General features: G+C 50.7%; 1 protein-coding gene across 4 annotated transcripts in view; it reads right to left on the bottom strand.

Moving 5' to 3' along the window:
• Window positions 1-13718, bottom strand: part of LOC112571679 (potassium voltage-gated channel protein Shal-like) — a 54694-nt gene extending 40976 nt beyond the window's left edge. For 2 of the 4 annotated variants that reach the window (XM_025250871.1, XM_025250872.1), the window contains exon 1: window positions 8667-13716. In XM_025250871.1, coding sequence (XP_025106656.1) covers window positions 8667-9772 — 1106 coding nt within the window. In that variant the 5' untranslated portion in view covers window positions 9773-13716. Of the gene's footprint in view, window positions 1-8666 lie in introns of all 4 variants that reach the window. The other 2 variants (XM_025250874.1, XM_025250873.1) reach the window with 2 other exon arrangements.
• Window positions 13719-22318: the final 8600 nt, after the last annotated feature.

Raw genomic sequence — 22318 nt, 5'->3', positions numbered from 1 at the left:
GCGGTGTGACGTGGCGTGACAGTCGAGCCTCGTTTTCATCTCTGCCTGTAGGTAAGAGACAAGTTTGGTGTCCGCCCCTGTTTTTCCAGGCTGTGATCCCTCGCCATATACTCCATCCCCCACAGAATCCCCATTTCTATCAGGTGTCAGCAGCATGGTGTCCGTGCCGGTCAGGGTGTCGTTGCTGATTAGCGGCGCGGAGGCGGAAGCTCTCGCGGCGTTTGTGCCGCTTCTCCTGTCGATTTATTGCCGCACGGGAGGGAGAAGGGACAGCCCCTATGTCGGGGTTTGGGGAGGTCATCTATCATCTATCGTCGATGTATTGTGCGCTCCTTTCCCCAACTCACCCACTTCCTTCTCACCCATCACCCACTACTGAGAGCTGGTTATCCCCAAAAGCTCTCCCTCCGTCTCACCAGCCTTCTCCAAACTAAACAAGCCAGCGCTCACGTCACCACCACCACCACCACCAGCACCACCAGCAGCAGCAGCAGCTGTAGTAACAAAAAGTGTTATTTGGACAAAATGTAGAGGAACTCGCATCTCACATCTTCACAGACTCCTGGTCCGAGTCCAGGAAAACAACAGCGAGGCCGCCGACAAGGAGTTCGTATCCCGAGATACGATGTGAAGAGTCGCAAGGGTCATAGGCTTACAGTTGCCTTGTACGTCACGACTCGTGATAGTCGGAACATGAAGTCAGGTTACCAGGGGTCTTCTTCTGTGTGTGTGTGCACCTGCAGCTGTCAGTGACTGAGTGATGTAGATACATACACCCACGCAGTCTCACCATGAGCAGGAGCCTCAGTGACGTCCGGTCGGCAGGTAATATGTATATTATTGACGAGGTAATACTCAGATTATCGATCAGGTAATACTCAGATTATCGACCAGGTAATACTCAGATTATCAATTAGCTTCCGGTCGCCAGGTAATACTCATCAATCGATCAGCATCCAATGGACAGATCATCGATCAGCCGATTCTCAGATTATGGTTGGCGAATACGAGGACGAGAGCGGAGCGTGGGTGACGTGGTGAGTCCTCTAACCCAACTGTGTGTGAAATCTGAGTGGTGCAGTGGGTGACTGTCAAGACAATAATGTGAGCACGTCACTGTTGTATTGTGTGACGTGGCTGCCAACTGCATGCTGCTAAAAAGTTGTCTCTGCTCATCATGGCGATCGATTTAAAAAACGGAGTAGAGATGAATAAGTGGCTCAGGGTTAGTAATACTAGGGTTAACTTGCTGAGCCCTCGTGTAACGTACCACACGCCCTCATGTAACGTACCGCGCTCATGTCACTGCCACAGCTGCATAGACTGTGGGTATATACGAACTTGTTCCACAACCACAGCTCCATAGACTGCAGGCTGTGTGTCAAACTCACATCTTCCTAGCCTGTAGGTATTGTAGTCACGTGCTCACACTGTGTGTTGTGTCAAGTGCACAGCTCGCCATGCAGCTGCCAGAGCCGTGCAGCTGTCGGTGGCGGCCCGCCAGGCGCATAATACAGCCAACTACTGCACGAGGCCGGCGCGAGAACAGCCCGGCGTTTATTTGCTCACCCCACTCCTTTCCCACACCTCACCGTGTTCCCTCATAAATTGATTTCTTTCATGCACATCCATCGATCACTTCACAAAACAGCGGCCGGCCGCCCAGCCGCCCAGCCACCCAGCTCCTGGCAGCGGGCCACGGCGCTCTGCTTGTTGATGCAATTCTTGCCGTCTAACTTTTGGCGGATTTCCACAGGGAAACACAAAGTTGGCTCCGGCCAGGAAATTTCTTTTCTAAATAAAATAGTTGGAGAGCGCGTAGACGCTTTCTCTGGAAACAGAATTAAAACTGACATTGCAGCCACGCATGGTGATGACAAAGTGACAATGATAACTATGCAGACATGGCGATGACAAAGTGACAATGATGACTAGGCAGACATGGCGATGACAGACTGACAATACTAATTGTAGTCATACGTCTCGATGACAAACTGACAATGATGACTAGCCAGACATGGCGATGACAAAGTGACAATACTAACTGTGGCTATACGTCTCGACGACAAACTGACAATGATGACTAGCCAGACATGGCGATGACAAACTGACAATAGTGACTATTCAGAGACGGCGATGACAAAGGGACAATGATGACTAGCCAGACATGGCGATGACAAAGTGACAATAAGTGTAGTCATACGTCTCGATGACAAAGTGACCAAACATGACAACAAAAGGAGGTGATGTCTAGAAGACTTGCAATGTGGAGCATCTGAATTCCGATGTCTCGGAAACGAGTCCTCATTGTCCCGACAAGTTCGGACAACCCACGTGAAGGGTTAGTAGCGAGGTCAGAGGTTGTAGGACAGGTTGGAATTTTTTTCTTTTACAAACGAATATTGGAATGGAGGAATAGTCCCTGGGGTTTGGCCTCACCAAAAAGTTCTGTCAATTCTGTCTTTTCTTATTGTAAGCAAAGTCAGATCTTTCCATAGTTCTTCTACAGTGACATGACGAGACAGACACACCATCGTAGATGATAACAAGACAGACACAGCATGACACAACAACCAGACTCAGAGACTCAAACCATGTCCCTATGTCTGTGGTACACATGGAGGTCGCTAGTGGCAGTCCGTGTTCACGCTGACAAGAGGGTGACATGGCCAGTGACCTTAAGTTCAGGAATGCTATCGACTGATTCAAAAGGTCAGCAAGTGTAGCAGCAGCCACGCGGCCAAAGTGCCGAGGCTTTGACAAAGGGAAGTGGTCTCTCGGCGCCATGGCCTTTGTTTGGTGGCGCTGGCATCGCACGGACTCGGCTACAAGCCGACAGAGAACTTACAGCAACAAAACCTACATCCTCCTCCTCCTCTTCCTCCTCATCATCATCATCATTGTCAACAACAACAACCCCTGATGTTGACCCCTGGCCAGGTCACCATCGATGCCCCTGTCGCACGCCACCTCGTTAGTGACCAGGACAAGATGGCGCGCGTCTCACGGGCCCACACCCAGCGACGTCGGCAATCGATGAGGAGAGGAAGACAACGTAGAGAACGTCATCTCAGGCAGCGCCACGAGCGCCGCGCACTGGCCGAGATGGCGCGTGGCACGTGCAGCCTGCATCCTGGCGCCACGACACCTCTTGTGGTTTGCTTTTGCAGTGGATGCCATGGGGGATGTGACTTACCCTCAGAGCATCTTGTCACGTGATCAGTTGTCCTCCTCGCCGTCTCTGGCTACGTCCAGTGATCCTCTACAGAGGTCGGGGTAACTGGCGGGGAAAAGTTGGGTACCCCGCTCATAAAAAAGCTAGTTCCGAGGTTAGTGATTGCTGTAGTAACTTTTCTCCAACCATTGAAAGGTCGCTGGAGAAGTGACTCTCTGTCCCTCTACCTGTATCAGCCTCAGTGTATCGCCTCAGGTGTACCTGGCACAGCTGGGGTAAGCACACCATGTACACACGCAATCGAATGGGTAGCCTACTGAGGTAGAAACATTTGTTTCATTACCATTAATTATGTACACCACTGTGATAGTAATTATGTTTTCACAAAATGAAGAGCGCGGTCAAATGTCGGTCAACACATTAGAGGTGTTTACATGATGGCCGTGTCAACACACAAACAACACCACCAGGTGTATGTATACTACCCTACACACAGAACTACAATCACTGACACCACGTGGTCGGGTGGCCTGTCTGCCTGTCGCCGTATCTTGACTGGCGGATGGTTCAGGACTGAGCCTGGTTCGGGGAGGATCCAGTTTTCCTCTGAACCAGACAAAAAAACTCGAACTTTGGTCAAGAACTAGGTTCTGGGTTATTACTCTAAAGTGACGTCACTGTTATACACGTAAAGACGGCGATGATGACGATGATGATGATGCAAAGTAAAGAAAGTGGTTCAAGAGTTCAAGGATCTTAACGAACAAGTAGAGAGGGCGTTGCTAAGGTGTTCAGAGGACAAACAGCACTCACGCTTTTCACGAAGAAGAAAGGACAGTCCATGGTGTTATCATTAGTCGCACGTGTGAACACGCCCACTGAAGGTTTGGACCAATGAACACACGCAATCTAAATCACTTTTAATCACCTTCGACTACCTGAAGCAGCTTCACATCAGGTGAGGTCGCCATTTTGAGACAGCGGGGTGACAACCTGCGTGCACCCAGTAATGAGGGCAGCGGTGACAGCTGTGTACAGCTGAAGTCAGTCAACCAGTGCACAGTGTTACAAGTCAGCTGTCAAACCCGCTAACAGACAAACAGACATGGCGACCGATGGTTGGCTTTACTGAAGTAGCCTGAGCCACGACATCCACAAAACCCATCGCCATGTCTCTTCAACAGGAAGTGAAGCTGGTTGTCTCCCTCTTGGAGCTTGCTGACACCAAACATCGTCTACAGGCCAACACCAAAACGTTTGTTGACAGTCGAAAGAAACAAAAGAACTTCGACAACAAAGAGAGACCTTCCTCATCTGCGGGGAAAAAAACTGAGTTTGAATGCAACCGTTGGGTACTGGAGGGGGACACAAGGGGAGGGCATCGCAGGGAGTGAAGTCGTTGAAGTCGATGATGGAGGTGTACACAGACACAGTCGAGGTCACCTGTGGGAGGACCAGATCTCGAGACCAACACCGGACATTCCCCGGTCTCCACCTTCGTCGCAGCCTAGTAGCCCTGACACAGCTGTTTACAGCTGCGCAACACAGCTGCATCGCAGCCTCGCAATTCTGACACAGCTGTGGTACAGCTTCGTAATCCGGACACAGCTGTGTCACAGCAGCCAGTTGAGTCCACAACAGCACACGGGAGGTCATCATGGTAGTCAAGCACGGGATGGGTCACAGCTATACCCCGGGTAGCATATAAAGTACATGTAATATGAAACTGATTTGCTTACATAGATCAGGGTGGAAGTCTGCCAGTGTAACGGCTACACACCCTAGTCAACACGTCGTTAGGACCTGCAGTAAGGCCGTAGTCACGACGACTGCCTCCAGCAATGGTCCAGGGGGGGGATAAAAGAGGGTGTAACAGAGAAAGCATACATGTACGAGACTGTACATGGAGAAGTTACGGGTGGGGGCGGATGGGCGGGTGGACATGGAGTTGACGTGGCGCCAGCTCACTCTGTAAGAGGCCGGCAGCCAGACTACACTGGAACCTGGCCAGTGGCGGAGCCTGCTGCTGACGTCATGCAAAAACTGGCGGCTGGAGATGTTTGGTACACCCGCAATGGGAGGGGTAGGTAGTGTAGCGGTTAATAGTGGTTAATACACTTGCTTGTCCCCACTCCATTGAAGACCATGGGTTCAGGTCTCGTCTCGGGACACTGCGTGACACCAGGTCACGGGGTTCGCTGTCGGGGGTTTCTTCTGGGTACTTTGCCCACCCCACCCCACACACTTCCATTCTCTCCCTTCATAGAGCGAACTCGGGTGAAAGCACTTTGCTGACAAAGCAAGCAGCCAGGCGAGACATTTCTTTGCTCAGTTTTTACAGTCGGTCCCCGGCCTCTGCACCATCCCTGATGACAGCAACGTGGAGTGTCTGGACTGTACAGCTTCCTTGTGAAGCTGACTGTCTTCTTTGTTTGTTTGTTTGTTTGTTTGTTTGTTTGTTTGTTTGTTTGTTTGTTTGTTGAATTAATGAGCACAGAACTTGTATATTGCTACAGCAATCTTAATAATAATAATAGAAGACTACTTATATACACAACTTCAAGGCACAGACACATTTCTCGCCATCGTTACTGTTGAAGATTCTTGGAGCAGACTAATGTCTCCTCCTCCATCACTCTCTCATGCAAACAGAAACACACAAATAAACGTGCACATCCTTTCGCTCGCAAGAAGCCGTGAGTAGACAGGTGAGCAGACAGGTGAGCAGCACTTTTCCTCCCGCTGCTTAGCAACTCGGAGGCTAGGAACCGCAGCCTGCTGCTGTCACCAGCCGGCAGGAAGCAAAGCACGTGTACAGTCATCGTCATGTGACCTCTGACATCACGTGGTGCTAGTTACCTAGCAGGTGTAGTCTGGAATTGGTCACTGGGGTGTGGTGTGTGTGACGTGTCATGTCTAGACTGACTGTGACAGTGTGTACACGAGTTGTAACATGTCGCCTGGCATTGTGACATGCTGTGTACGGTGTGAACACGTTGTAGACATTGTCACGTGATGTTTACGTTGTTTAAAGACTCAAGTTAGCAAACACAGACTTATCACGGGTACATACACACCCATTCCCACCCGATTTTCTTTAACGAGACCCGACAGAACGTAAACACGAGAAGAGAAAAATGTGTCAATGGCTAGACTGAATGCGAGACAGAGATGTCACAACACACTAGGAGTCCGTGACGTCAATGTCCGTGAAGTCCATGTTACACAGCACACTAGCTGTCCATGACGTTAGAAATGTCAAATCATACTAGCTGTCTGTGACGTCAGAGATGTTACACAGCATGCTTGCTGTCTGTGACGTCAATATTACACAATACACTAGCTATCTCTGACGTCAGAGATGTTACACAGCACGCTAGCTGTTTATAACGTCAGAGATGTTACGCTGTACTCTAGCTGTCTGTGACGTCAATATTACACAATACACTAGCTATCTGTGACGTCAGAGATGTTACATAGTACTCTAGCTGTCCCTGACGTCAATATTACACAATACACTAGCTGTTTGTGACGTCACAGATGTTACACAACACACACGTTGCCTGTGACGTCGGGTACGTTACGTATCTCGGGGTAGGGAGGATAATGTCTTGGCACGGCTGGCACGACTCGGTGTGCCTGCGAGAAGACAATTGCACTGGCAGGCTATAAATACCCGGATGGCGCTGGGTGGCCGAGTCTCAGACCCGCTGGCTGGCAGGCTGCTGGGAGGCTGGCATCGTCATCAGACGAGGCGCTGGCCGATAAGGCCACATCGATCTCCTCCCTGCTCTGCTTTTTCGCGCGGCAGGCGGCCGACAGTTGGGCTGCGTCAAGATTTAGCAACCTTTGAACACCGTTACCGCCGGTGTCAGCAGCAGCAGCAGCAGTGCTGCCAGCCTCCTCCACGCACTCGGCGCACTTCCGCCACCAAAATATTGTCCTCGCGCATCGTGGAGACAAGACAGACAAACACACAAACACACACACAAACACTCAAAGCTGGATTTCGTCGATGATGAGGCCCCGAGAGATGAACTGTCATCATAGATGGTGTGAGCGGACCGCCTCATCATCGACCTGTTTACATGTCGACATGTCATCGAGAAAATACACAATGGGGTCACATGATCGAGGGACGGGAGGATGTACATAACAATGTCCCCCCTTGTCCCTCTCCCCCTGCCCGGTCTGTGGTGGTCACGTGCGGGTCACATGACGTGACAGGAGCAGTTCCACACGTGTGACGTTTGTGGAGCAGTTCCGACAGCTGTGTATGCACGAGGTCAGCGACATGCAGTCGGAGAACCTGTGACATTCGCAGCTTTATCGGGGATGACATCATTACTTATGTCATCACACACACGACTGGCGACCTGAGGATAACACCTCGACTACTTTACTTATTTATTTATGTTTATGTCACACTTAATGACAACTAAAACAGTCGGCCCACCCCGTGACTGACTACAGACTACACTACAGTATGTGTGACCGCCATCGAGTAGTTCCTCAGTCAACAATCCAGACATGGACGCTCATCCTCTTGAGTGATTATTGTTGATGGTGTTTTTGTTTGTTGTTGTTTGTTTAATCGTCCACGAAAAACCACACAACATTTCCACAAACGTGTGTTTATCGTCGTTTACTTGTTCATGTTGTTTTGTTCTTGTTGTTCTTGTTGTTTTGTTTTTTTGTTTTGTTTTTTTATTTGTTTTGTTTTTTGTTTTTTTGTTTTGTTTTTTTATTTGTTTTGTTTTTTGTTTTGTTTTTTTGTTTTTGTTTTTTTTGGCATTTTGTTTTCGTCTTTGTTCATTCATGTGGTCAGTTGAGGTTTTTGTTCTTTTTCACTCACATGAACTAAACATAAACATAAACATATACATATATATATATATACCATAAGGTTATCAGGATTATAAGAGCCGACAGAACGCAAACACGAGAAGAGACTAGTGTGACAGGAATCTTTCTCGGTTAGGAAACTCGAGACTCAAGAAGTACACATACATCCCGAGTGGAAACTCCAGGTCACGAAGTACAAATATTCCCTGAGTGGACAATGACTTGCAGTCAGCGGTGATGCGAGTCGTTGACAATAATAATAATAAAATAACAGCAGACAGCCGTGACACAACTGATGTCCGACTGACCCAGCTGTCATGTCATCCTAAGACATTTGCATCATTCTACAAAGAAGATGTTTAGACATTTGAACGGTTGGGTGTTTACAGTAAATATATGATTAGGGGGCAGTTGGTCACTTCACCTACCCGCTCATGAACACCCCCATCAGTACTAGTCGTACAGACCCTCACCTGTATCGCACCCACTTCACAAAGCCGCACCTGTACAGTCCAGGTAAGACACTGCCATCATCTCACCTGTAAGACATCAGTCGTAGAGATGTCCACCTGTAAAGCGATCATGTCACCCCCAACATGTACAGCCCCATCGTACACCATCCCAGCATGCATCCCAAGTTACTCACCCCAGTGTCGTCATGGTGACGATGGTGTACCAGAAGGCGGCGGGGATGGAGGTGAAGTTGTTCCTCTCCATGTTGCGCTCGGCGTAGAACATGACGGTGGCGAAGATGATGATGGCCATGGTGAGGGAGAAGAGCAGGAAGCCCAGCTCGCTGGCGCACGACTTGAGCGTGTAGCCCAGGATGCGCAGCCCCTGCGAGTGCCGCGAGAACTTGAAGATCCGGAACACCCGGAACACTCGCAGCGTGACGAAGGCGCCGCTGACGTCATCGTTGTCCGACAGGACGAGGCCGATGTAGTAGGGCAAGATGGCCACCACGTCGATGACGGACATGACGGAGCGCATGAAGCGGCAGCGGTCGGGGGCGGCGTACAGCCGCAGCATGTACTCGGCCGTGAAGATCATGACGCAGGCCGTGTCCAGGCAGAAGAAGGCCACGCTGTACCGCTCGCCGCACGACAGCTCCACCTTTGACCCCGGCATCTTGCCGCACTTGATCGTCTCCACCACGTTGGCGATGACCGAAACGGCGATGAAGAACCCGGTGACGTAATAGAAGACGAGGGCGGTCGTTCCCACGTGCGGGTTCTCGAAGGCCCGCCACATCTTCTCGCGGATGGAGACGGCAGGGTCGGCGTCGCCGCTCTCCGACGGTTTGTCGTCCATGAGTCGTTCCGTGTTTTCGCGCTTCCGGTCGCGGTAGTCCTCGTAGCAGCAGTCGCCGACCACGTCGGGCATGATCCCGAAGAAAGCGAGCTCCTCATCGTAGGCCGCGATGCACTCGTGTTTGGGGTAGTGCAGGCGACCCGTGCGGTAGTAGTTGAGCACGTGGCGGAAGAGGTCGGGGTCGCGGTCGAAGAAGTACTCCTTGGTATCCTCGTCGTAGAAGAAGTCCTTTTCGTTGGAGCCCAGCAGCGTGTCCGGGTACTTGTCCAGGGTGGTCCGCCACGTCTCGAAGCGTCGGCCGCTGACGTTGATGCACAGCTTGTCCTCCCCCCGCTTGGTGTCGTCGCGCAGGCGGGGGAGGGGCAGGGGGTTCTCTGCGATGGGCACCCAGCCGATGGCCGAGGCCCGCGCAAACGGTAGCCAGGCGGCTACGGACGCCATGCCGCCTGCTGCCTTTCCCTTGGCGGAGAAAAGCTCAAGGTCCTGTATGAAGACAATTTTGAACAGTTAGGTGATGCACGAGGCCACGAGAAAAAAAAAAGATGATGAATGCGAGGAAACGAGGCTTGCGGAGGTCTGCGATAAGACAGCGGAGATGGCGAAACACACCAACCAGATCCCGTTCCTGAACTTTTGTGATGACCTGTGAACCCTACTTGGAGCAGACAAGCGACACGTGGTACTGAAGTTTAGTCGGCGTTGACAACACGCGTATTGATGATGGTGATGATGGTGGTGGGGAGGGTGCTGGTGGACAAGACCTTACCTTGTCCCCTACTACACCCACCCACCCCCAATGATGCTCGACTCAGAAGCTAACTGGCGGCATGCACTTCTTTCTTCCCAGCACCACATGAGGTTGACGGAGCGTGCGTCAGCAGGAGGGTTCCGCGTGCGTCAGACGTCACCGTCCACCAGTTCCGTTTTGCTCGTCACACAGCAGAAAGAAAGAATTGGGCGTCAGCATCTGATGATGGGCGACACAGACACATCACACATCAGCTGGGGAGGATTCTTTGACGGAAGGTAACTCTCGGTGCACAGTGGCGCTACCTGACGAACACAGTGGCGCTACCTGCAGTAGGAGCGGTTGCTGTATCAGAGACGTTGATGACGACACGTGCAGGCGACATCCGGCACGGCGAGAAGTCTTCAAGGGTCACTCTCACACACATATACACACAAACACACATACACACGCATACACACACACTGACGACACTACGCGCGTGTAAACAAACAGACGTTCATCTCGACGTGCAGCGCGAGAACCGTCAGCCGTCACGGCGCGTGCAGAATCATCCAGAAGGTGCAAACAAACACCAGTAGGTCCAGTCAGGTGGTGTAGCCTGGTGAGCAGTGGTGTGCACCCGGTGGCAGTGGTGTAGCAGTGGTGAGCCGCACAGCGCTCACTGCACCCAGCGGACGTCAGTGTTGCGGCAGTGCAGCGTCGTACGTACCAGGCCGCCTGCTGCACGGGCCTGCCGTGGCGGCGTCTGCTGGAGCGTGCGGCGATGTTCGAAGACGTTCATGGCAGCGTTCCCACCTCTCGTTGCCAGCTCTCCTTCCACCAGCTCGCTCGCCAGTTCGCTTCTCCCTCACCCGCTGACGCACGCACAAACGCGGGTGGGGAACGGGGTGCGTGGAGGAGGGCTGGGTGCAGTCCGTGAAGCGTGTCAGCTTGAAGAGCAAACGCGCGTTTAAACAGATCGCTCGCCCTCGTTATCGAGCACAGGTGAGGCCGGGGGAAAGCTCAGGGGTCGACAGGAAGTTGGAGTCGGTTAACGGAAACGGCCTGAAGGTAGGTGGGACATGATGGCGTCACGTCCGCCCAGGAACCATCGTTGTGTTCGTTCGCCCAGCCACGTGACGGACTCGTACGCAGGAAGTTATGTGTCCTTCTGTGCTTCCATCTCCACAACCGCTGCTGCAGGAGGGGGAGGAGAGCACAGCTACGTCTCTGCTGTTACACTGCACGCACGACAAGCCATTGTCAGCGCGCCACCTGGCGGTCCCACGTATGAACCACAGGCACAGGTCTCCACTCCACGTCAACAGGTGAGCACAGACACAGGTGCGCCGATCGGTACAGGTGCTGGCGAGAGGGGATGGGGATGGGGATGGGGATGGGGAGGAAGGGAGGCTTGCAGAGACACGCAAGCTGCTGAGCCGAGCGGCGTCCTTCCGCTTCACCCAATTCTCACCTGCCACCCTCCACCTGCAGCAATCACCGCGGATTCGAGGGTACCGGAGCGAAGGAGGAGGCAGTGGAGGGTGGGGCTGACGTGTGGCGGGTGACCAGCTGTTGAGGAGGACAAGCGAGAGTCTGCCGTGCAGCCCAGGCCCCGCAGTTTCGGTACCGCCACGGTGGTTGGGGGGGAGGAGGGGCAGGCAGCTCCACGTATGCGGCTTGCGTCCTGTTGCAGCCTTGTCGGATCACAACAGTTTAGACAGGCCGTGCGGCAGCTTGCGGCGACTGACGCACAGAGCGAGGCAGCACACCATTCACGCGCGCTGGCGTGCACGCGCACACCACTGCTGGTGCGCTGGTTGCCGTTGCCGCTGCTGCTGCTGCTGCTGGCTGCTGGCTCGCGTTGCTGCGACTGGCGGTGCGCACGGCACGGCGCGGAGAGAAAGGCGGTGGCGGCGGCGGCGGCAGCTGTCGGGCTGCGCAAGTGTAGCAGGAGAGAGGCTGGACGACCTACAGGGATGTGCCACCAGGGCGGCCAGCAGCAGCAGCAGCAGCAAGCAGCATCACATCGATCGTGCTTGCCCACCCTAGCTGCTGCAGCTGATGCCGGCATAATGAGTGCTCGGAGACTGCCCCACAGCTGATGCACTCATAATAAGTTTTCTCTCGGTCACAACAGGGGAGGCTATTGCCCTGTCCTCTCCCCCCTCTCCCCATCTCCTCTCCCACCCCCGCAAAGAAAAAATCCCAGTTTAGTTGTCGATCCCGGTACAAGACCACGTGACTGCCCTCCAACTACCTGTTACAGTGCCCTCCACACGGGGCAAAGGGCAGTCGTACCCACCTCACTGGAGCGACACCTGCGTTTACCTGTCGCTGACCTGTCGCGGTGGTGACAGACGCTGGCGTTGTCAAGAAGATGTGCTGTGGGCAGCGGGTGCATCCCTGCAGGAAGAGGTGCTCGGGGTGGACAGGTGGATGATGCGTGACAGTCGCTATACGGTCACTATACCTTGGATATACAGTCTCTATTCAGTAGCTACAGAGTAGCTGTACAAAGTCGCTATGCAGTAGCTATATAGTAGTGATACAGTCGCTATTCAGTAGCTACATAATAGCTATACAAAGTCGCTAGACAGTGGATATACAGTCACTATGCAGTAGCTACTTAGTAGCTATACCAAGTTACTATACAGTAGCTATATAATAGTGATTCAGTCGCTATACAGTAGCTACACGGCTGCTATGTAGTAGCTATATATAGTAGTTATACAAAGTCGCTATCCAGTAGATATACAGTCGCTATACTTTATATGTAGCTATACAAAGGCGCTATGCAGTAGCGATAGAGTAGCGATACAGTCGCCATACAATAGCTACACAGCCGCTATGCAGTAGCTATATGTAGTAGCTATACAAAGTCGCTAGACAGTAGCTATGCAGTATTACAGTCGCTATGCAGTATCTATAGAGTAGCGATAGTCACTATACAGTAGCGATACAGTCGCTATATTGTAGCTATTCAATAGCCACTGAGTGGGATAGGGATGCGAGTGAGCTGTGTAGAGTGAGAGAATGTGTTTTCACGGCACTACACGGAGGAAGAAGATAAAAATCCAAGACTGTGTTGTAGGCGCGGGAGAGAGAGAGGGAGGAGATGTTTTGTGTTGAACTCCTACAGTGCAGGGCCCCGCTACTACGCCAGTCGCCTCCGCGCACGTCACATAGTTCTCACCATTCTGGTGTGCGCACAGTTTCCACAGCATGTCACTTGAGTCAGCCACGTCACTCTCACCAAGACAAGTACAAGCAGCAGACGAGGAGTCGCGAGGACAGACAATGTGTTCACTCATGTCACTGTGAGCAGCTACAGATGCTGCTGAGTGCGTGTGGCTGTGTTTGTCCGTGTAATTGCTCGCGCGTGCGTGTCTGTGTGCTGTGTGTCTGTGTGTCTGTGTCTCTGTCTGTGTGTGTGTGTCAAGGCGACCTTCACCCGGCCGTGCAGGGATCCTGGCAGCCATCCATCGTCAGCAGGCGAAGGGACCACACCACCGACACTGCAGCTGTCACTGACAGCCTCCCGCATTTCCCCACTGTCGGAGACTGACACTGTCACTGACAGTCTGAAACACTAACCCATGCTGTCATAACCTGTGACACTGACACTCCAGCACTCACACTGACATCACTTCACCCTGTCACAGGTCACAGGCCCGAGGCCGGAGGTTGGCTGGCGCTGCACACGATGACGTCATTGAAGGCGTGCAGGGCCTGCGTGTGATGTCCGGCTGACGCTTTGGGTCTGACGTCATTCATCCTCCTGCAAGCATCCTAATTAATCTCATCATGTGACGTAATTAGTCTCATCATGTGACATCCCAAGCTCGTGACTTATTAGTCTCGTTGTGTGAACTCCCAAACTAGTGACGTAATTAGTCTAGTTCCCTCGCGTCACAAGCTCGTGCTGCTGTTAATCTCGGTTCTTAAATGACAAGTGATGTCGGTCACAAGCCCATTTCTATAAATAGCAGTTTCTACTTGTGATATCAACCGTTACAGGCAGTCTGTTGGTAAGTTTGACAGTTAACGTCACCCTTTGTCATCAGACACTTGTGTGCCATGTAATCATTTTCAGTCCGTCACATCATACTCTATCCTTATGGTTCCAGTAAAGTCACAAACAATTCGTCCAGTCACGTGACACGCTAGTACTTGGGTTAGACTGCAGTCATCACACTCAGCCCGTGACGTCACGTGACATAGGTAGCTACTATGACCTCGTCTTAACGAGCCTTAGTTGAAGCTGAGGACGAGCGCTGCTCAAGCATCCGCAGACTTTACTTTGATGAGGAGAAGACCCGAGACCCAAACGTCTTCAAGGAAATCTTCGAGGTCAAAGTTGAACTTGATGGCCTGTAGTGTCGACACCCTCGCTAAACATCAAAGACGTGCAACTGTCAACAGACCAGGAAGGGCTGAGGAGATAAAGGACACAGAAACAACCCCGGGTCACGAGCTACGTCCTTCATTTCTTTGACCAAAGTAGGAACTGGAACAGAGAAAGGAAAGGCAAACCCTAACCAGCTTGCAAGAATAAAGAAGTGAGCTACTCCATCAGGAAAGGGAGGGAAGCAGCGAGGACCACGACCACATACGCGACCATAGAAGAACAAACGACACGGAGGGACATCAACAACGCACACCAACGACTAAAGATCGTCATCAAAGCCGATCAGCACAAGACATCAGTCATCGAAGACAGCAATGGCCGCCTTCTGACAAAAAGCAATGCCAAGCTCCACTGATGGACTGAATGCTGCAAGGACAGGTACAACTCCACCCGGCTGAAGACAGACGATGGTAAACAACCGGACACAACAACAACCTACAGGTCATCCACGTAGGCAAGTACTTTTGTCACATTCCCCCTTTAATAACTTTTAATACATTTAAAAAATAATTGTTTAATAGCCATTTGATCGTTTCTATGGCAACCAATCTCACAGGAAACTTCTGTATTTCATTATTGTGAACATGGCCTGTCGGTGTGGACATCATGGGAGAGTCAAAGAGCAGTGAACTAAGATGTCGCCTTGTGATGTCCTCGCTGCCCGGCGCCAGGTGGGAGGTGAGTGTGGGTGTACTTAGTCGTTAAGCGGGTTAAAGTCAGCCGCCATTGGCGTGGGCGCTAACCCTGACAGGGATGGATGGCCGACCCTTCAGACGCTGCTGGCCACTCCATCACACCACTCACACCCCGGAGCGGGAGGGGCTTGGAGGCGGGGGTGTCACGCACACACAGAACCGTCAACGTGTTGCCATCGGAGCTGAGGCAACGTCCACAGAGAGACAGACTGACAGAGAGACAGACTCGCAGAGAGACAGACTGACAGAGAGACAGACTGACAGAGAGACAGACTCACAGAGAGACAGAGAGAGGGAGACAAGGAACAGAGAGAGAGAGACTGGAGAGGGAGAGAATGAGAGGCGGGAAAGAGAGAAAGAAGGAGGAAGTAGTCAGGCAGTGCTGGTGCTGGGCGCACGAGATCTGCGAGTGCAGGACCGTTAATGGCGTCACCATCACTAGAGGCTGGATGTCACACGTGACACTACGTCATCTCGGTACTTGACACTACGGCTCTCTGTCTTTAGCTTAGCTTACACTGTACACTGTATACACTATACACTACACACTATACACCGTACACTACACTGTACACACTATACACTGTACAATACACTGTACACACTGTACACATTATACACTACACACTATACACTATACACTACACTGTATACATACTGCACGACTTAGGAGCGACTCAGTAGTCGTCACAATGATGGCCGGCTACCTAAGGGATGGAAGTCTGTCCACGTGTACCCAGAATCACCCTCAGTTCCACTCTACACAGTCAGAAATAGTTAACAGTTTGTGATGGAGTGATGTCAACTGTCTGGTGCACTTCCGGCCGCTGCACGTGTACATACTGACCGTCAGCAGGCGGCTAACAGTGAGTCTGTGTGTGTGTGTATGTCTGCGTGTATGTCTGTGTCTGTGTGTCTGTGTGGGAACATTCATTTCCGCCACCCGCCTGTTGCACAACTGTACTCCACACAAAGCTTTAACCGGGTGCAGCACAGACCTCGCACCTACACCCGGAAATGAGGTTGACAGGTGTTTACTGTGTGATTGTTGTGTACACATGCAGCAGCTCTCCGACAAGTTTGATTAAATATCAGGGTGGTACGTTAGAGTGAGGTCGTCCACTAGACACAACAGGGTGCACAGCTGTCACACTGTAGTGTAGACACTTATATAGACAGCTGTCGTGCCGTAACCTAGCGACGAGGAGGGAGCGATGCAGGTTGTTGCTGAGAGAGTTTGTATATCGAGAGAGAGTTTATCGAGAGAAGTGTCAGTGTCGCTGACAGCCACTGGGCCTGACGAATAATCCGCTAAATTCCTGAGTTTTTTATTCACCAGGTAACAGTGGCCACCATCCATCCACCCCAGTAACACCTGGCCACAGACACCTCGTGTGGTGACACCTGGCGGCAGTGAAAAGCCGTTGGCAGCAAAAGGTCGATAGGACACGCGCACGTACACACTCACCTGCGGGAGATGCTCACAACCACGTGATGTCAGTCTCCTGAGCTCTTCGTGTGGAAAGTGCTGGAATCAACTGAGAGAACATGGAGCAGTTACATCGTTAAGGGCGATAACACAGCAGACGTGGTAGTGAGGGACATGAGTAATAAAACATTTATATGACAAAGGTCATGCATCACAAAACATATTAAAGACAAATAGAACAAAGTTAATATTTGTAAATAATATAATGTCTAACACCTTCACGGCAGTGAATGTCAATAATAATATTGACACATAACACGTCTAGGTAATACATTTATTTATCATGTTACAGTAATAATTTTTATATCTACATAGAATACATTTGTTTAACATGTCACGGTAATATATCTATTTATAGTACAATTATTTAGCCTATGATTGTAATATATCTATTTATAATACATTTATTTCAAATGTCATGGTAATATATATCTCTATATAATACATTTGTTTCACATGTCACAGTAATATATTTATTTCTAATACAGAAATTTAACATGTCACAGTAATATACACGATGACAGTAGCCTACATGCCAGTGTAGAAGACACGTGACAAAACGTATCTGTCCATCCTCTTGACCCCTGACCCCATTAGAGCCGGCCGTTTGTCATCACATACCTACCAAATGTCAAACTGTTGGCAAACGTCACCACCAACCCCAGGCACTGAGTGACGCACAGCAGACCGTGGATCACCAGCTGACATCGTTCTATCACCTTTGCTCACCAGTATTTTATAGACATTAATAATGTTGTCCTCAATCTGTCAACACTTTACTCACAGTGTAAGTATGTTGCACATCTATGTACATTAACCCCTCATATCACGTCACTTTCACGTGACCAGCCTACAGTATATAAAGTGTGCCAGTGAGATAAATAATAAATTAGGATATAATTATCATTGTCCATTCCTCGCGTGGATGAGTCGTGACTTGAGGACCTTGTCCTGTTCACTGACTCCTACAGGTGTGTGTGGGTGTCCGTACACTAGCAGGTGTTATGTAACGTAGCACTGCAGGTTTGACCTGCTACAGGTGTGTGTGGGGGAGTTCGTACACTTGCAGGTGTTATGTCACGTAGCACTGGAGAGTGTGACGTTTGCGGATGTAATCAATGAGGTGTACCTGTCCAGGTGTTGTTCTGGACGATTGCACAGCTGCTGTTTTCATCATTTAAGTTCCGACAGCACAGCCAGCAGCTGTAGTCAACAGGTAATCTGCTTTGTGTGAGAACCCCGAGGTGAAGACAAAGTGGTCCTCACCATAAGCCGCCCAGACAGCTTTTTGCCCTCCCTCCCGACTGGCTGTCGCGTCACCCCCATCGATCGCGTCGCCAGCATCCACTGGCTGGCTGCTGGATGTCGCCTACGTCACGCGGGGTCAGCACCGCCGCCTGCAGGTCGCGGGAGTGTGCGTCACATGTCGGTGAGCACTACACCGGCCTCGTCCTGAACGCGTCACTACACCAGCCTCGTCCTGCACACGTCACTACACCAGCCTCGTCCTGCACACGTCACTACACCAGCCTCGACCTGCACACGTCACTACACCAGCCTCGTCCTGCACACGTCACTACACCAGCCTCGTCCTGCACACGTCACTACACCAGCCTCGACCTGCACACGTCACTACACCAGCCTCGTCCTGCACACGTCACTACACCAGCCTCGACCTGCACACGTCACTACACCAGCCTCGTCCTGCACACGTCACTACACCAGCCTCGTCCTGCACACGTCACTACACCAGCCTCGTCCTGCACACGTCACTACACCAGCCTCGTCCTGCACACGTCACTACACCAGCCTCGACCTGCACACGTCACTACACCAGCCTCGTCCTGCACACGTCACTACACCAGCCTCGTCCTGCACACTTCATCTCATGACAAGATCACAAGATACAGTGAGACGCATCTAGGTTCGAACCCTGTCGACAGGAGAACAGGATACTTTGATTGGTTCGTGTACCAGCTTCACTCGGCATCGCGCTGAAAGACCAGTGGACAGGACAGGTAATCAGAGCTTAGCCATCGGATAGCTCGAGTAACTAGACCCAGGTGTCGATAGTCCTGGTAACCACAGCGGAACGTCACTCAACACGCACATTGAGCAGCCTAGCAACCAGACAGCACACCTAGTAACCAACCACATTGAGTGTTTGCTTCGCGAGGTCAGCCATGTCTGTGTTGTGTGGAGGAGCGATGTGAGTTGTGCTCAGCCGCCTGCATCTTGCTGTTCTTGTGGAGGACCTCGTGGTGCGTCACGTGACGCTACCTAACTGACGTGTCACGTGGTGTGCTACCTGACTGATGTCTTGCTGGCGTGTGCTGCATGCAGGGTGGTTACAATGACAGAGCTTGTACATGCAGCAAAGAATGATTAGTGACGTCTGTCATACCCTCGGTCTGTCACTTTGTCACATCGTTCTGATTGTGACACGCGAGCTGTGGTTTGTTGTCACACGGTTGACATTTGTCACACTGTTAATTTTACTAGTTGATATTTAGAATAGATGACGGTTTGTGCCTTCTTCTTCCTCCACATTCTCGTCTGACTGATTACCGAGCAGGGTACTCTACACATGGGGTATGTAACCGAGACAAACTCTACAAACTGTGTACGAACCTGTAACGAACTCTGCACGAACCTGTAACGACTATGAGCAGGAAGCTGTTGGAGCGAATGAGCGAAAAGGGGAGAGAAGAACTTAAGAGAAAGGAGAGAAAAAATCATTTGAGCGACTCTCATTAAGGTGAACATCCCTCAAACATCGCTGCTGCGGTTAGAAGCAACACCCGGGGTAACATCAGCAAGAGGAGCGTCAGCAGGCCTGTGACGTCAATCTGTGTTTGGCGCTGATTGCAGGTGCTGATGGCTGTCAGGTCAACTCACTGACCAGCTCACCTGTTCTCGGCTTGCAGGTACACCCACGTCAATCACACAGGATGGGGGAATGTTCCCCGCTCCCTTACTCCCCAGTGAAAGTCTCGCACTTGCTCAGATCTCGGATATACCCTCGAGATCTCGTCAGTAGATTATGGGACTTCATGGGAGGATTATTTCTCCTCTTACTTCTGCCTTCTTCTCAGATTTTCTCTCTCCAAGAACAACCGTCAGATAATCCCTCTCCTTCCAAGCAAAATAAACAAACAAAAATCGCAATCGTCTTTACGTATCGTCACTGGAGGCTGTCTGCCCACCCCGTTAGTGGCACCCGAGATGTTGAATATTTGAAAGCCTGAGTTCAAACATTCCCAGTAATGAAGACACTTGCTGGCTTTAATCTGGAGACAGAAACACGAGCAGCGACCTGAGGGTCGGTGAATGTGTAATTAAGAGACAACAAGATGAGAGGAGCACCGGCCAGTCGTTCATGTCTGTGGTGGTGAAAGTGAGGGCATGCACCACTAGTCAGGTGGTCCGCGGCTGACTGTCATCGTCTGTCAACAAAGTGGTGTTGACATTAATTGTGTGGAGGCCCAGCTGCTCGCTGACATTAAACCCTCGCGAACCAACTAAATATTTACGTCACAGCGCGAGCGTTGCGTCATTGAACAGCGTCATCCGTTACCCTTAGTAACGCAGTGCACTTCCTTATTGTAATGTTCATGTATGATGTGAGGACAGTGGACTTGCTGACATCGCTGTCACCATCTACTGTCATTTACATCTGTTGCCAGTGGATGTTGAACTCTCGTGGGACTGAGAACTAAGAGACGCCAGCTGAAGGTGGATGTGACATGACACTGACACTGACACTCTCCAATATTGAGCCTGATGTCATCACATTAATATCTCATCAAACACAGTACATTCATCGCATTAACATTTTAATTAATAAACTGATTACGATACTACTGTCAGTAACAAGAACTGAGGGATGACAGACTGACAGTAACAGAAGACGAGGTGGAACAAGAGGAGAGCTGAGGGTCCTGAGAGGAGAGCCGACGACACACACACGTCCTGTTTGCTGTCCGCCTCTGCCCAGCCGTGACGTGCGTCCACCTGCGTCATGAATACTGATTGCCCACGAGACTCCCATAATTTCTGGGTTAAGTGACGTTTGCCTTGTACCACGTGTCAGTCTGCGCTGTGTCCCCCTGGCCCCGCCTCATGGCACTCGGCCGGCCTCCATCTTGTGGCGGCCCTCCACTGCTGTCACCTGGGGTGAGGGCAACACACGGGGTCAGCGGACTGACCCCAGTACAATATTGTATTTTTACAATCAGGGTTAACTCAGTTTAAAATAGCAATCCTCGAGGTACGAGTACTTACCCACGGACTCTGTCAGGTACAAGTTTCACACCTCGGTAGTCTGACCTGCTGTCCGGAAAGTAGACAAGTAGGTGGGTAGCTGTCACAGTTTTATTGAGGGGATAGTAACAGTCATCTTATTTTGACGGGTGGGTGAGTGGTTGTATAACTCTGCTAAACACATCTAAACTGAGAATACATTTGGCATGATGTGATTACCGTTAGGCAGGCGTTGTTGTGACAGATGACTGTAAACATCACATCACACGCATGACTTTAATGCTTACATTTAAAATTATTGTCTGCTTCAAGTCAAACTTTACAATGTAGTTAAGGCTGCTGACTTCGGAATGAAAATACTTGCGGAAATGTGAAACTGTTTAGCTGTGAAATGTGAAATTTGATGTAAATCACTCAAGCTCAGCATGGAGACAAGTTCATGGACAGAGCTGGGAGACAGAAGATGCAAGGAGGAGCAACAATAATGTGAAACAAGAAATTTGCTTTTGTTTTATTGTCATCGACTGCCGCCGAGCTGTCGGGCTGGCTTTAATGTCATTCTTAACAATGGATGCCATGGACACAGGGGGCAGACATGGTCACATGACATTGCCCTCGTCACTGGACATCAAGTACTCAGCCATGTCGAGACTAGAAACAAATTAACTCCGCGGGCAAAATATTGTCGATGATTTTCTGTAAACAAAATTTAATTTCTGAAATACGACTTCAGTCTAATGTCATCAAGACACACAGCTGCACTCTCCACCCCATGCACCCTACACTAATGTCATCAGGTCTGAACTTTACGACATCCGACTTCTGGTAAAGGTGGGTCCATGGGTCAAATTACTGTCAAATGTCTGAGTTACAGAAATATTAATGTCTAAGTAAACAATTATATTTCTTCCACGAGTTAAACCTTTGAACATTGTAATTCTTACCTAAGGTTTAGGTCACGACTCAGTCTCCGTGAAGCTGGGCTCAGTGCGATGGCATCATGCAATATGTTGGAAGATGAAACAGTGACAAGAGGAAGACTAGAACAGTCCATGTATCATTTCTCCTCCACAACCTACCCCACCCTACAGTAATGTGGAATAATATTACAATGTATTTTTGCGATCAGTTACTATCAGCGCCATGAATATCAGAAACGAGAGCAGAAGACGATGAACTGTCATTAGGTTCAGAGGTCACTTAACTCGCATTAATTACAGTCCTTTGTAGAGCTGTTCATATATTTGGCTATCATGGCTACAGTAGTGAAGTAGCTGCAATGTTTCAGTCCACTGGCTGACACGGCTGGCTTACGGTTGACGTGGCTGTCACGCCTCAGTGAACTGGCTGACCCCAGGCCAGGGTGATGGAGAGGCGGGTCAATGTTGTGGCAGACGGA

Source organism: Pomacea canaliculata, linkage group LG9 (genome assembly GCF_003073045.1).
Source record: "Pomacea canaliculata isolate SZHN2017 linkage group LG9, ASM307304v1, whole genome shotgun sequence".
Lineage (NCBI taxonomy): Eukaryota > Metazoa > Mollusca > Gastropoda > Architaenioglossa > Ampullariidae > Pomacea > Pomacea canaliculata.
This window is presented reverse-complemented; position numbering and strand designations above follow the sequence as displayed.